Source organism: Copadichromis virginalis, linkage group LG10, assembly GCF_057382275.1.
Source record: "Copadichromis virginalis isolate Kocher_CV1m ecotype Utaka linkage group LG10, C_Virginalis_male_GT1.1, whole genome shotgun sequence".
Classification (NCBI taxonomy): Eukaryota; Metazoa; Chordata; class Actinopteri; order Cichliformes; family Cichlidae; genus Copadichromis; species Copadichromis virginalis.
The window spans coordinates 22255248-22269409 of record NC_140627.1 but is presented as its reverse complement, the minus strand read 5'-3'; the positions used below and the strand labels follow the sequence as shown (position 1 = coordinate 22269409).

Below are 14162 nucleotides of genomic sequence, written 5' to 3'. Positions count from 1 at the left end.
AGTGACAATCCAAGCCTTGGAATGTCTGTCCGGAAACTTTGCAAATGCAAATGAAAAACTAGCGCAGCATGCATAAATGCATTCATTTACACTAACTGTAAACCAAAAACCTTTCACCCACTAATTCCATCACCTCTCTGTGCGAGGATATGTCCATGGCACTGAAAAAGGAACTTGGGAGGGAAAACATAGGGAGGCGCTGTTGTTCATTTTACAAAGCAAATGCTGAAGGCTCACACAATTCTTCAATTCAAATGTGCTTTTTTTTTTTCTTTTTTCGCAAGCGTTTATCTGAATTTTGAATGTAGGTATTTGGACTTTGGATTTCAATTTGTAAAACAGTTCTAAAGTGGAAACTGCAAATATGTTGCACGACAGTAACGCACTATGGTAAAAATAAACGTGTCCTGTAATGATGTATTTAAACTAAATGCCATGCAAATGGATTCAAGCTGCGGGTCAAATTACAGCATTGTGCTCTCGTTATAATAATGGCACAGCGATGGATGGAACATTTCTTCCTCTATGCACTGTAAGCGGCTGGGAAATCTTAAAAAAAATATATTTTTCATTGCAGCTCCTTAACCTACGACAGCACCAGTTTCCCCACATTTGCATACAGCGGTGCTAGTATTACAAATGGCATAGGCTAATATAGCAAACTTTAGTGTGCTGTATATTCAAATAGGGACAAATGATTTTTGCTCACATGCGGGGTTTACTTACACAGATGCCTGCGTTTGCATGCGGGTACATGTAGGAGAGAAGGGGCAACACTGAAGACACCACCCAACTCTGTAGGGGAAGGGAGGCGGTACAAGTGTATGCGAAGGAGAGTGAGGAGAGTGTATGTTAGGGTGTGTGTGCTGAGGGAGGGGGGAAGGGGCTGAGGGAGAGAGAGAGAAAGAGAGAGAGAGAGAGAGAGAGAGAGATGCTCGTTTCAGTACCGCGGACAGTTCCCGGTAATGCAGCCAACAGTGGTTCGGTCCTTTCTACTGCTTTAAAGAAAGAAAAAGAAATCCAAACGGAGGTTTTAACACCTCTTCAGGACATAAAAAAAGAAAAGAAAAAGAGTCGTATATGGGTTTTATTGTGTGTGTGTTTTTTTAATGAATAGGAGGGTACTTTAAATCAGCGCGCACCAGGCGACATGTCTGGATGTTGTGACAAGCTACAGACAAAATGATTAGAGGACTGTGTTTGCAATCTCTGCGAGGTTTCTCGTCACTGAAAGGCTTTTTTCCTCCTCCTGTCAGTCTCTACAACCTTCAAAATCGTCTGCTCTTGAAAGGAAGTTAAAGAAAAAAAAACAACAAAACAAAAAGAGAAAAGTGACAGCGTCGCATTTGCACCTTTTTCATTTCTGGCTAGATTCTAAAATAAGTTGTTCGACTTTTTTTCTGGTTACGTGCGTTTGTGGAAAAGGACATATTCCTATTGGATGTTACTTTCAAAAACTAAAAAGGCAAGCAAGGCAAGTGCTTCCCCCCCTCCATCCGGTCAAATAGCCTTCTTCCAGCACTCACTGGTTTTCCATGTAGGCTAATGCTCTTTTCCCAGAGGCGAAGGGAGTCCCACAACCACTAATGCAGTCAGCTTTTTGATGCGCCAGAATACACTCATCCTCTCTTACAACGACGATTCTTTACTCCATTCAAGTTGCTCTTTTCAGTTTTGCCGTCGAGACTACGAAGTGACATCTTCCTCTCCATTTTCGACAACTGTTAAAGACTGGTAGGTGATAATGGCAATGCAGCCATGAAAAATGCTCATTCGGATCGCTGTGAGATGAAGTTGGAGGTCCTGCGTCAAAATAACAGGGGGCTCAGCTCGGGCAACTTTTGACACGGACCCATCGCTTTTTTCTTTCTTTCTTTCTTTTTTGAGACTTGTGGTTGAAAGAGGTGTGTAGCCTGCTTGGAGCTGTTCATGACGGAAACGATGGCGCTGAGTCTAAACTGCAGGACTAATCCCAAAGAGCAGGCATCAGTTCAGAACAGTTTCCCAGATGTTGTTGAATTAAACGTCGGGGGACAGGTTTATTACACGCGTCACTCAACTTTGGTAAGCACCCCGAATTCGCTGCTCGGTAAGCTATTTTCTTCTAAAAAAGACGCATCTAACGACTTAGCAAGAGACCCCAAGGGTCGATATTTCATTGACAGAGATGGCTTTTTATTCCGGTACGTGTTGGACTACCTCCGGGATAAGCAAGTTGTCCTCCCGGACCACTTCCCGGAAAAAGGGAGGCTCAGAAAAGAGGCTGAATACTTCCAGCTGCCCGACCTGGTGAAGCTGCTGACCCCTGAGGATATCAAGCAAAGCCCGGACGACTACTTCCACAGCGACTATGAAGATGGGTCCCAGGGTAGCGACCACCGGCAGTGCCCGCCACCCTCTCTCGTTCCCGCGGACAGAAAGAGCGGGTTCATCACTGTGGGGTATCGAGGGTCGTGCACCATGGGCCGTGAGAGTCAGAGTGACGCCAAGTTCAGGAGGGTACCTCGGATACTAATATGCGGCAGGGTAGCCCTTGCCAAAGAAGTGTTTGGGGAGACGCTGAACGAGAGCAGGGACCCGGACAGGACCCCGGATCGGTACACCTCCCGGTTTTACCTCAAGTTCAAGCACCTGGAGAGAGCTTTTGACATGCTGTCGGAGTGTGGTTTCCAAATGGTGGCCTGCAACTCGTCAGTCACAGCTTCGTTCGTCAACCAGCACACAGAGGACAAGATCTGGTCCAGCTACACAGAATACGTTTTCTACCGTAAGTCACAGTGGTGCTTTAGTGAACGAAAGGTCACCGTTTGCAGGCGTGCACGCACACGCAAACTTGGAACGCCGCTAGAAGGCGCACATGGGTTGTCAGCTGGCGTGAGGGGAATATCTAGCTCTGGGGATGGGTGGGCCTTCCTAGCTGTGGACTCTTTTGACTGGTGTGAGCGTGCCAGTCACTTTATAGTGGGTGGTGAGATCCGATTGTCTGTATGGCAGTGCTCTTACACCTGACTTCTGCCAGCAGATTTGCTCGTTGACCAGCAGCCTGGAAGATTTCCACGATAAAGAACCATTATATATAAATTCCTTGCATGGATTCCACATTTCTGTGCCCTGTAGGTAGCCTGGATCTTCCTCTTTAAATGCAAGCACAGCTGCAGAGTCAGGTTTGCATTCTCAGTTGAAGTTTGTGGAGCGAAACCCATTAGAGATCATTTCCTGTAATTGAGGTTAAGCAAAGGTTTTCCACTTCTCCCTGGAAGCAGTGAAAGCTTCGCAGCTAACACATGATTGACAGGCTAGTCTGTGTTCCGATTCTGGCGTGTTCAAATCTATTACAGCATGCTGCAGCCTTCAGTGGGCTCTTATATTTCAAACGATTTAACCAGATTTTAAACATTTCACAACCATCTGAGCCAAGGCAGTTGTGAGAGCAGTGATTCATCAATGCTTGCCATTTCTTATCATGGTACAATTTGCTATTCCACCTCCTCTCTGCTTTTATCCAGCCCATCTTTTCAACTTCTTGCATTCCCTCATAGCTTTTGCTACTGCTTTCCTTCCATTTTTCCATCTTTGCTGCTCAGTAGCTGCTGGCAGAGTGGTAGTAAAGAAGATGTCATCATGACTGTTATACTGGCTCTCATAAGATTTTACGAGGCAACAAAAACATCCATATTTTTTAATCTGAGAGTATATAATTGATGACAAATGTCATACTGATACTCTGGATGTGCTTAAGTTTTCAGTACCTGACTACTTAGATGACAAAGCTTTTGTCACACAACCCCTGAAATGGTAGCAGGGGGGCATTTTTAAGAAACCAAGAACAATTCTGGAAATAAAAAGGCCTCAGATTTGATTTGACATAAGATAAAACCAAGTCACTCAACTACCTCACTGCATTTGATCAGGAATTATATCATAGCATTATGAGTACATGTAGACTATGGGATCCTATACTGCTCATAGTTACCATCCCGTTCAGTTTCTTAATGTGGAAACAATGTTTGGTTCATAGGTTTTTTGGAAAATGGCACATTTTTCTTTAAATTTTGCCACTGTACACCTAAACAGAGTGTTTTAAATAAAAAAATCAGTTTGTTGGTTATTGGATGGATATTTCAAAGGATTTTATTTCAGTCAAGGAGAAATAGTCCTGCAGTCATGCACTTTACTTGTCTTCTGTGGTCTTTCTATGCACCAGATTGTTGATTTTGCCACTCTTAAAGTTTTTCCTATCTCCCTCATAGCTCTATTTGGGGTTTCCAGTTTAATGATGGCCTCCTTTATTTGCATTGACATCTCTGGGCATCTCATCTTGAGATGTCAGAGAAAAGCTGAAACTGCAAATTACAAGTTCAACGCTTGGAATCAACTCAACATGTTTTATATGCATAATTTTGCCATGAAATAATAAGGGAAGAGACCTCATTTGGCCATAAAACGTCTTGTCATTCAATTCAGATTACTTCTGAGCGTCTGAAAAGGACTATGTATAAAAATGGCTGCAAGTCCTAAAAAATGATTGCACTTCTTTTATGAAACTTTTTTGAGTTAAAGCTGAAAGTCTGCAGTTCAATCACATATTGACTATTTCAATTAAAACTGTGCTGGTCTATATGTGCAACTGAATGTATCAACAGTTTTATATTAAATTTAAGTCTTGTCACATAAGCAAGGTACAGAGGACAGCATCGTGAATATAGATGCAAATAAAACATTTTAAAGCTGACAGCAGTGTTGTGCCAGATATCGTCACGTAAAAAAATAAAGGAGAATATGTTTCAGTGTTGTCAAAAAAGGTTACAGTTCTAAAAAATAAGAGTTGTGACCCGACTTATCTCCCAGGTAACACTCGTAATGCTGCAATCTCTCGGTTTAGTATTTTGTGAATACGTGTTCATTTTGCCGATAATTACATTATATTCTATGCAGAGTTCTGACTGGCATCCTTTTTATCCCAGCAGAAAAAGAAAACAGTGCAAATCAGCTTGTCTGTTGCAGTTTTTAGCAGCAGCCATGTTCTAAATTCCTATTCCATCCTCATTCCCAAAACATTTGTAATTACATAGCAGACCGTTCTCCTACTTTAAAGAACTGCAATAAAGCATTGGACACTGTTTTATATTCATAAGATTTTGTATTTCAAAAGGTAGGCATCTAACCCAGTTTTTTAGCACCACTGGCTTTGTTGTCTCATCTCAATGCCCAATCCTCCAGATGTTTGGCAAGCGAAAAGAGTTTATGAGCTAATCTGCACAAATTTTTACATATAACATTACATTCTAAAACGCTTATTTTTTAACATGTTCATACAATAAAATAAGGCCTTTATTAAATATTACAATAATCTTTTTTTGTGCATCAACAAACTTGTCATTGCCCCCAAACTTATGGACCTGACTGTTTTGCCTTTGTCCAGAACTATGGAGAATTTTAAATCAAACATTCAAGGTGCGATTGAAATGCAGACGTTCATATTTAATTCAAGGGGTTTAACTAAAGTTTTGTTTTTAGTGTTTAGGGTTTATAGTAATTGGTACACATAGTCCAACATTTTCAGAGGCTTGAAAGTAACTGGACACACTAACATCTTTCAGAAATTTTTAAATGAGTGCCTGATGTTTAGAATCCAGGGACATAACAAGATACTGTGTTTTGTCCCTTGAGATGCTCTGCTAGGGCTTTACCATCAGCTGAGACTTGTTTGTGGGTCTTTGCACTTGGTTTTGTATTTACTAACTGAGAAACATGCTTTAATGGGTTGAGATCAGGTGACTGACTTGGCCATTGCATTGAGAAACCCTTGGGTTGCTTTTACAGTATGCTTTGGGTCATTATCCATTTGTACTGCAAAGTGCTGCGCTGTTAGTGTTGCAGCATTTGGCTGAATCTGAGGACAGTATAACACCGTACACTTCACAATTCATCCTTCTATTTGTATGAGGAGTCACTTTATCAACAAACACTAATGGCAGCCTGTTTGACATGAGCTTTCTTTCCTTTTAGTTTTTTCTCCTCACATAATTCATTCTGCTATTTTTAATCTTGTCTGATCTTGTAGGTTGTTTTAGATATTCTCGACAAAGTCTAATCTGGCCTTCCTGTTATCAATTCTTTTAAAAAAATATCAAATTGTTGATTTGGCCCCCCTCTGTGAAAGGTTTATTTGGGGCTTTCTTCCTAACAAATATTGTCCTCTCTTGTGTACGTGTGTCCTCATGTCACACACATAAAACTGCTTGTCATTAAATTCTAGTATCTTCTGCATGTTGTGTCACTTGTTGATTAATTTGGAATGGTAAGTGGACTGATTCTTATGTAGCACTTTTCTACTTTGCCTGAGCACTCAAAACGCTTTATGTAACTTACCCCATCCACAACAGCTTCTGCTGAAGTGCTTTCTATCTAACAGTTGCAAACATTCATACTCCTATGGATGCATCAGAGAACATCTTGTGGTTAGTATCTTGCCCAGGGATATTTGGCATGCACACTGGAACAGCCAGGGATGAAACCATCAACCTTCTGATTAGTAGATGACCTGCTCTACCTCCTGAGCTACAGTCACCTCAGAATCCAGTATAGTGGTGTAGAAAATTATATATTTGAAAAAATAAAATAAAATAAAAAAGGAAAAAAACAAGCAAACTGATGGACCTAACTGCATTTTTTTCCACCTCTGGGATGAGGGCCAGAGGTGGAGGAGTCATGCATTCATCAGCGGCCTTGGGGAAAACCAATGCTAATCACATCAGTCAAATGAACGTGTGGTCCCAGAGCAAACTGGAGTAATTAAAAAAACAAAACAAAAACAAAAACAAAAGAAAACAAATGAACAATCAAACAGAAAAACGATTTGCAGAACTGTGTCCAGAGCTCTGCATTAAATGCCGGCATAAAGCACAATGACTCGAAGGCTCTTGGCTCTCATAACCTTCAGAAGTAGCACTAACAAGCTAAATAAAGTGGTGTTGAGGGCTGCTCAGATGAACACACACACACACACACACACACACACACACACACACACACACACACACACACATTGCTTATACAACATCTGTGGACTGCTGCTGCCTTTCCTTGCTTACTGACAAACAACAAATGCTTCCTGGCTTTGCTGACAAATGTTCAGCTTGTTAGAGGCCACATGCTCAAAGGAGAATGGCAGATGTGCTTTGGCCTGTACTTCACTTCACAGTAGATATGCACACAGGTAAGCATGGCATTACGGAGCTTGTATAATGCTGTGGAATCACTGCAGTCACTGACAGTCCCATGCTTATCTGCCTGTCACATTTTTGGCTCGCTCATCAACCCCCCTGTCTCCCCCACCCCCACTACGCGCGCACACACACACACACACACACACACACACACACACACACACACACACACACACACACACACACACACACACACACACACTCTTCCGCTCCTTCATTGTCTGTCTTCGGTCTCTTTTCTTTTCATGTCACCTCATTTTGCTCTAGTCAGTCATACCCAACTCTTCTCTCTTGTCTCGGTTCCCACTGTCCCTCTCCTCAGCTTCATTTTGCTACATGCGCCGCAGGGGTAAGGAGCGCTGTGGCGGCACCAGTTGCCTTTATATGCCTCACTGAAGCGTCACGCCTTCTGTCTTGCTTCTTATTCACATCTTTGTCTGTGTGACTCTGTAATTGTTTATTTTATCTCCAGATTTCTCATTCCTCATTTGAGGTATTCTATCAGCCTTTTTAGTGTACACTACTGTTAAGTCTGTTAAGTTATGTGTGCCTACTTTTGCTTACTTGTCATCTTAGGCTGTTTATTTTTTATTATTCTTGTTTCACCTTAGTAATGACCCCTGCACTGAGCAAGTTCCATAAAAAAAGATTTTTCCCACAGTGTTCTGGAAAACAAAAGACAAGTCTGCTGTGTATTTAGCCCTTCCTTTAACCTCACTTAACATCTTTTGGATGAATGGCATCATCAGCTGCAGGTCTTACCAATTTCACTGCCTTACTAATGCTTATGTGGCTGAATGGCCCAAATCTCTGCAGCTAGGTTCAAAATGTTGTTAAAAGTATTCCCTGAAAAGTGGAAGTTGTTATGGCATGACACGGAGGCCTGTTGTTTTGTGATGAGCTCTGCAAAAAGCGCATTTGCTGTCGGTGCAATGTTCAGTTGTTTAAAGAGCTTTGGCCATGTAGGCAATCTACCTGACACATCTATGTTACCATTACCAGCTGTGAATCATTTCCCTTAGGCCTCCCAGTGGGTGGTGTACCAAAGCACCCTACAATTAGCTAGCTAGTGTTACCAAAAACCTAATTGCTTGTTTTAGTCAAATGAGTATCTTCAGGGAAAGCAGGCTAAACAAGACAATGCTGTGTCAAGGTTTTTTCTTCCGTTTTTTCCATGGATAAATCTTTGCACAGAAACAGTCTTGATTGTCAGCTATCTTGTTATTTTATATTTAGAACACACACAGAGGACAAAAAAACCCCATACACAACAGAAATGACTGATCTTTAGACACATTTGGACAAACACTTGATCATGAAATCTCATATGTTTAGTATTTAGTATTAGTATTTATTTATTTATTGTCATTGTCAAGAACAATGAAATTGCGTTTGGGGTTCCAAATCTGGTCTTTTAATGAAGCGTTTTAATGAAGGTTTTTGTCTAAAAGCCCTGACGTCGGAAACTAATATGTTCCCCTTTAGGAAAGATATGAAATACATTTTGCATATTTGTTCGCAGACAGCAGCTCTAACTTGTAAATTTCCATCAGATAAGCAGCAAAGCTGTCCTGAGCCATAACATTTACACCACCATACTTTAGGCCAAACAGAGCATTTCAGCATCTCCTGAAAAGTTCTGTTTGACCTGCACCAAACTGTACCAAAGTCTACTGTTGCTTTGGCAAGAAAAACAATTGTGCTGCTAAGATAGCTCAGACAGTAGATAGATACAGTGTGACACCAAAAATTACTAAAGTTATGTGCAGATCCTGTAATGGCATATTAGGGTTCTTGGAGACGTCTTTCTGCATCCTTGTCTTCCTGAGTTGAATTTGTTGGTGCTGAATGTAATGGCAGTTGCTTGAAATCTACACCACTTGTAGTTGATTTCCCTCAAGGTAACATAATTAATTCAAAATATTTCAAGAGCTCTTTGGATCCTGGCATCATGACACCACACACTTGAATCTCAAACAGATTAATTAAGACATATTTCACCTGCCACTTCATAAACTGGTTCATATCGTTGACAGTTTAGAACTCCATCCACCCAATCATGCATCCATGCATCCAACCATTTTCTTCTTCTTATCCTGATCTAGATGTGCCGTTTCCCTGAGACCATCCCTTTGTGTATTTAAATCATGGCTATAAGTAGAAAAAGTGAATTGTATGAGTATGTCATTTGTATTAATCTGCACTATTTAAAAAAATGATTGGATATTTGTCCTGTAAAAACATGTTAAGGAAGCAAATCTATCGGCTGTACTTTTTCAGTGACTCCAGATGCTTTGCTTAGGGGCACTGCAACAGTGGATGAAAAGGTAACTTACCTTCTATTCCCAACATTGTCAGCCTTCACTCAGGGAAATTGTATTTTCTTGCCATAAGCTGAACCTCCTTTATCTCTTCCAATCCTCCGTTTGCTTGTTATCCATCACCCTGTATCCTCTTCTCCTCTAATTGTACCTATCAATCTCTTTCTGTTTCAGGCTATTCAAATTCTGAATAGTCTCTGAAGCCTTACAATGCAAAGTGTATTTAGCAATTTGTTGCATGGCTGAAGTGATTGATAATCATCTCTTGTGACAGTTACTTCAGTGAATTGCTAACGTTGACCACAGCAGAACCTTCAAGCAAAACATCTACCATGTGGCAAAAAAAGAAATATTTAAAGTCTTCAGAAAAAAATGATTTTGTTGGATCAGGATGTTTTTCCATCGAGGCTTTATTTTTACCTCCGCGGAACATGCCAGTGAGTGAATTATGTGTCATCACAAATGGCCACTTTCATGCGCCCATGTATGCTGGCGTGTGACACACTATGCCATTAGCTTTTTACGCACAGACGAGAAACTCCTTGTGTGGCAAATGTGATTTGGCAGGTGGCAGCAATTACGGTGTCTGTGCTTGTGTGTGTGTATGTGATAATGTGTGACCCATGTTGCACTACCTGAGGCATTTGCACACCCGTTGAGCCGCCAGCTAAAACCACCTGCACTCTACCGCTCTAACATACACGGAAAGACACACTCATCACCATGTGAAACTACATCATGCTAATCCTGCAAGCTTCTCCCAGACCAGTCAGTGATGACATTAGCAGCAGCGGCCCCCGTGCTGCAGGCCTGTAGGAAGTGATTAGCCGAGGAGCAGACAGGCCATGACAGCTCTGAGGAGAGTCTTGATAGAGACAGCTGCTACCCTGGCCTCAGCACCACAGGGGAGTCCACCACCACACACCTCAAGTTTGCGTTATTTAGAGTGAGACAGAATGGGAGAGGAAGCAGGTGGGGGGTACAGTTCAGTGCCTGAAAGAAGGGACAAATACAGATACGGACACTTTTCTTTTCTTCTTACAAATATTTCTGCTTGTATAACTGCTGCTGATACTGCTTGCTCTCTCTCTCTCTATCTACATACATATATATTACTTCAGAAAATTGCTGATTTGACCATTTTCACAAGAATGTTTTTATGTTTCTTAAGCTGCTTATCAGTGACCTATGAATCAAACAAAACATAAAAGACATAAAAAGGCACCAAGCTCAATTGAGAAAAGAACCAGCGTTGAGCAGTTCATTACTAGCAGCTTGTTGCAAACACACAAAATTTGCTCCATTTTTTTTCCTCTTTTGTCAAATCTACAAAAATGCCAAAGATAATACAGTTTGACAGGCATAAAATACCAACAAGCTGATTCCCAAAGTGCTATTAGCCAAGACCTTAACATATCTCAGCATGCACGGTGGGCAGAGTATCCTTAATGAGCTTCTGGAAACGGGACTATTGCAGGTCAAGCTGCAGAAATAAAAACAAGCAAAGCAAAATGTCATGTCTTTAGGAAATTGTAAAATAGGGAAAAAAAACCTGACATAGGACTGGGGAGATGCACCTGGTCATCTATACTGTTTGCTGAAATCTTATTGTGAAGCTGGCTTCAAGAAACCATTCTTAATATGAAGGGAAGCAGGCAGAAAAGAGTGAAGTATGCTAAATTACACAAGAATGGGACTGAAAATCAGTGGCAACAGGTCAACTGTTTAAAGTCAAATGTTCAAATTCTCATCAATATGTACAGAGCATGTCACAGGAGAGGTACAACAGTGAGTGTCAACATTCATCGGTAAAACAAGGTAGAGGCTCTATCATGGTTTTGGGCTGTATCTCAGCCAGTGGTGTTGGGAATCTTGTCAAAACCGATGGATATGGAGTTTGATCCACCTTGCAATACCATCTGGAAAGTTAGACCTGTAAGTCTCAGTTTTTGATAATGAATTTCAACACATCTTTGCAAGTTTTAATAAATTGCTCTATTTCCCATTATCTTAGCAAGATATAAAGAAAAGGGGGTTTCTCAAGGCTCAGTATATGTAGACAGACTGTCTTATACCTGGGAACTGGCTATTCTAACTGCTACAGCTGTGTGTTTTTTTTCTTTTTTAAAGCTGTCTCAGTTAAAGCCTCAATAGAGCTCCAAGAGGGAGAGAAGGAAAAAAAATGACAAGAAAGAAAAGAGTTACTTAAAGGTAAACTCTAAAAGTAGTCTAGGGCAAACAAAAAATGAACTAAATTTTCACTTTTGAAATAGAGTTTACTCACCTTTTGAAAGTGATAGAAAATACGTTATGGGATATGTTATAGATAGATGTCTTAAAAAGTAACCCAATCCTGAAACTGTGTATTGTTTTGCATTTATTTAGCCAGTTTCTAATCAATTTGGCACATATAAAAGCAAGAGGGCAACAAGGAAACAAGGAAAGGCCAAGTAGATCATATAGAAAGAAGTACTTGTTTGCATAGCCTCATTTTGAACTTCTCCCTTAGATGTTTGGTGTAGCTAGAGTAACTTTCCATGATCCCCTCCCACTGGAGAATATGGGGAATTACCAAGCTCGGAGACAAAGAAAGAGGAAGAAATACACAAACAAAACAAAGTAACAGTGGAGCATCAACAACAAGCTTTCCTAAGTCCTCGGTGACTCCCTACTCTCTTAGCCGTCTATCAGTCCATTTTCTTTTCCTCTGTGACTCCTGGCACTCTATTCTCTCTGCGGCGGTGGCACAGCTGATATAATGCTGATGCTCTTTCCCGTTGTGTTGAAATAAGTGCACTGTGGTGCGACGAGGTGTGGAGCGTTGCCATAATGACAGAAACTGCAGCTGGAGAGCCTCTTCACAAACTCAACCCACCAGCTGGCTCCTGCAATGCATCAATGCTTTAATAACCCTGCTATGTGCCATTCCAGATTGGCTGTAAATGCAATGTAAAGGGTATACAGCAAGTATAAAACAGCAAAAGTAAGAGGGAGTCTATGACGATGTTTTTTTGCTGCTGGTTCGGTCAATATTGTTTGGAGATTGATAAAACTAACAGCTTTAGAATCAGCGCAAAAAGGGTGTAAACACAAAGCGCGGACCCGCCGAAACATCAGAATCAGCGAGCTGTCAGCTTTCAGCCTCGACCGTGTCCGTGCCGTCGGGTGAGAAAGGCGACATCTCACTGATTCTGATCTGCAGGTCCGTGCTTTGCGTTTACGTCTTTGTGCAGAAGCCGTGTACCTGCTCTCATTTACTGTTTTAAATGTTTGGTGGTTGTCAAAATTTTGTGACGTTCCACCTGAGATTCTGGAATTTTGGGCAAAATACATTTATATAAAAAAATCGATTCAGGATTTTAATGAATCGATATCACGTTATCCAAGCCAGAATCGATTGTAATCAATGAATCGATTATCAAAACCCACCACTATTTTCTAGCTAGGCAGCAAACCATCCACTACAGCTGTTTCTGCCTCTGAAAGCAGACCAACAGTCGCGATCCTGATCTTTGAGGATGCTGACGAGCTGCCAGTTCAGTCAGTCTAGAAGTATTCAGTGTTCTGCAAGTTCAACTAAAACAGGTGCTAAGATTGATATGAATACATCGATTGCAGCTTTATGGCTAGGAAATGTGCATCTATTGGTGACTGTGGATAGAAGAAGTATAAGGATACAATGAGATGGATGCTAATCTCTGAAACTGCTCTTAGTGGATCATGTTTGTCATTAAATGATAGTTTTATTCTTACACTTCCCTCTAATCCCCCCTTTACGGATTCCCTTTAAGTTGTTGTTTTGAAACAGTCATGTTATTGATCTTGTCAATTTTTTGCCTTTAAGTTCCTTGAATTTTAAAAAAACTTAAAGAAGTTTCTTTATTCAGAGAAAACCTCAAGAATCAGACGATCCCATTTGAGCAAGCATTTGGCTATGGTGGGAAGGAAAAACCCCCTTTAACAGGAAGAAACCTCTAAGCAGAACGAGGCACAGAAAGGGATGTGAGAAAGGGGGCAGCCATCTGCTGTAACTAGTTGGGGTGATGGAAGTGAGACAAAAGACACACTGTGGAAGAAAGCCAAAGATTAATGATAACTAATGATTAAAAGCAGAGTGAAGTAGAAACACTCAGTGCATCCTAGGAAGCCCATATCAGACAAGATCTATTGCAGGTAATCTGAGCCACCACTAACTATATGTTTTATTAAAAAGGAAAGTTTCTGGCCTAATCTTAAAACTGAATACAGACTTGGAGCTGGTTCCTCATAGGAGGCATCTAGAAGGCTGCAGACTCTGCTTCTCATTCTACTTTTAAATATCCTTGGAACCACAAGTAAGCTATCAGTCTAAGAGCAAAGAGCTCTATTTGTGTGATATGGTACAATGAGGTATTTAAGATGGGGCCTGATTATTATTGATTAATTATTGATGGATTTAAACAAACATTTACCTTCATAAGTTGGAGTTAAATGAAGGGGGTTGTAATGTGGCACTTTCTGAGTCCCGTCCAAGGTGCTTCATCTTTTTAATTCATCAGCACCTGCATTCAGCGCCATCAGGAAGAAAACTTCACAAAGAAACCTCACAGTTTGATCATGTTTGGAACCATTT

The 14162-nt window shown here is 41.0% G+C and overlaps 1 protein-coding gene across 1 annotated transcript in view; it reads left to right on the top strand.

Moving 5' to 3' along the window:
* Window positions 1–870: 870 nt before the first annotated feature.
* kctd16b (potassium channel tetramerization domain containing 16b) overlaps window positions 871–14162 on the top strand; it is a 90158-nt gene continuing 76866 nt past the window's right edge. Inside the window, exon 1 of the mRNA XM_085470684.1 lies at window positions 871–2767. Within this exon, the coding sequence (XP_085326810.1) occupies window positions 1930–2767 (838 nt within the window). The 5' untranslated portion in view covers window positions 871–1929. The remainder of the gene's footprint in view (window positions 2768–14162) is intronic.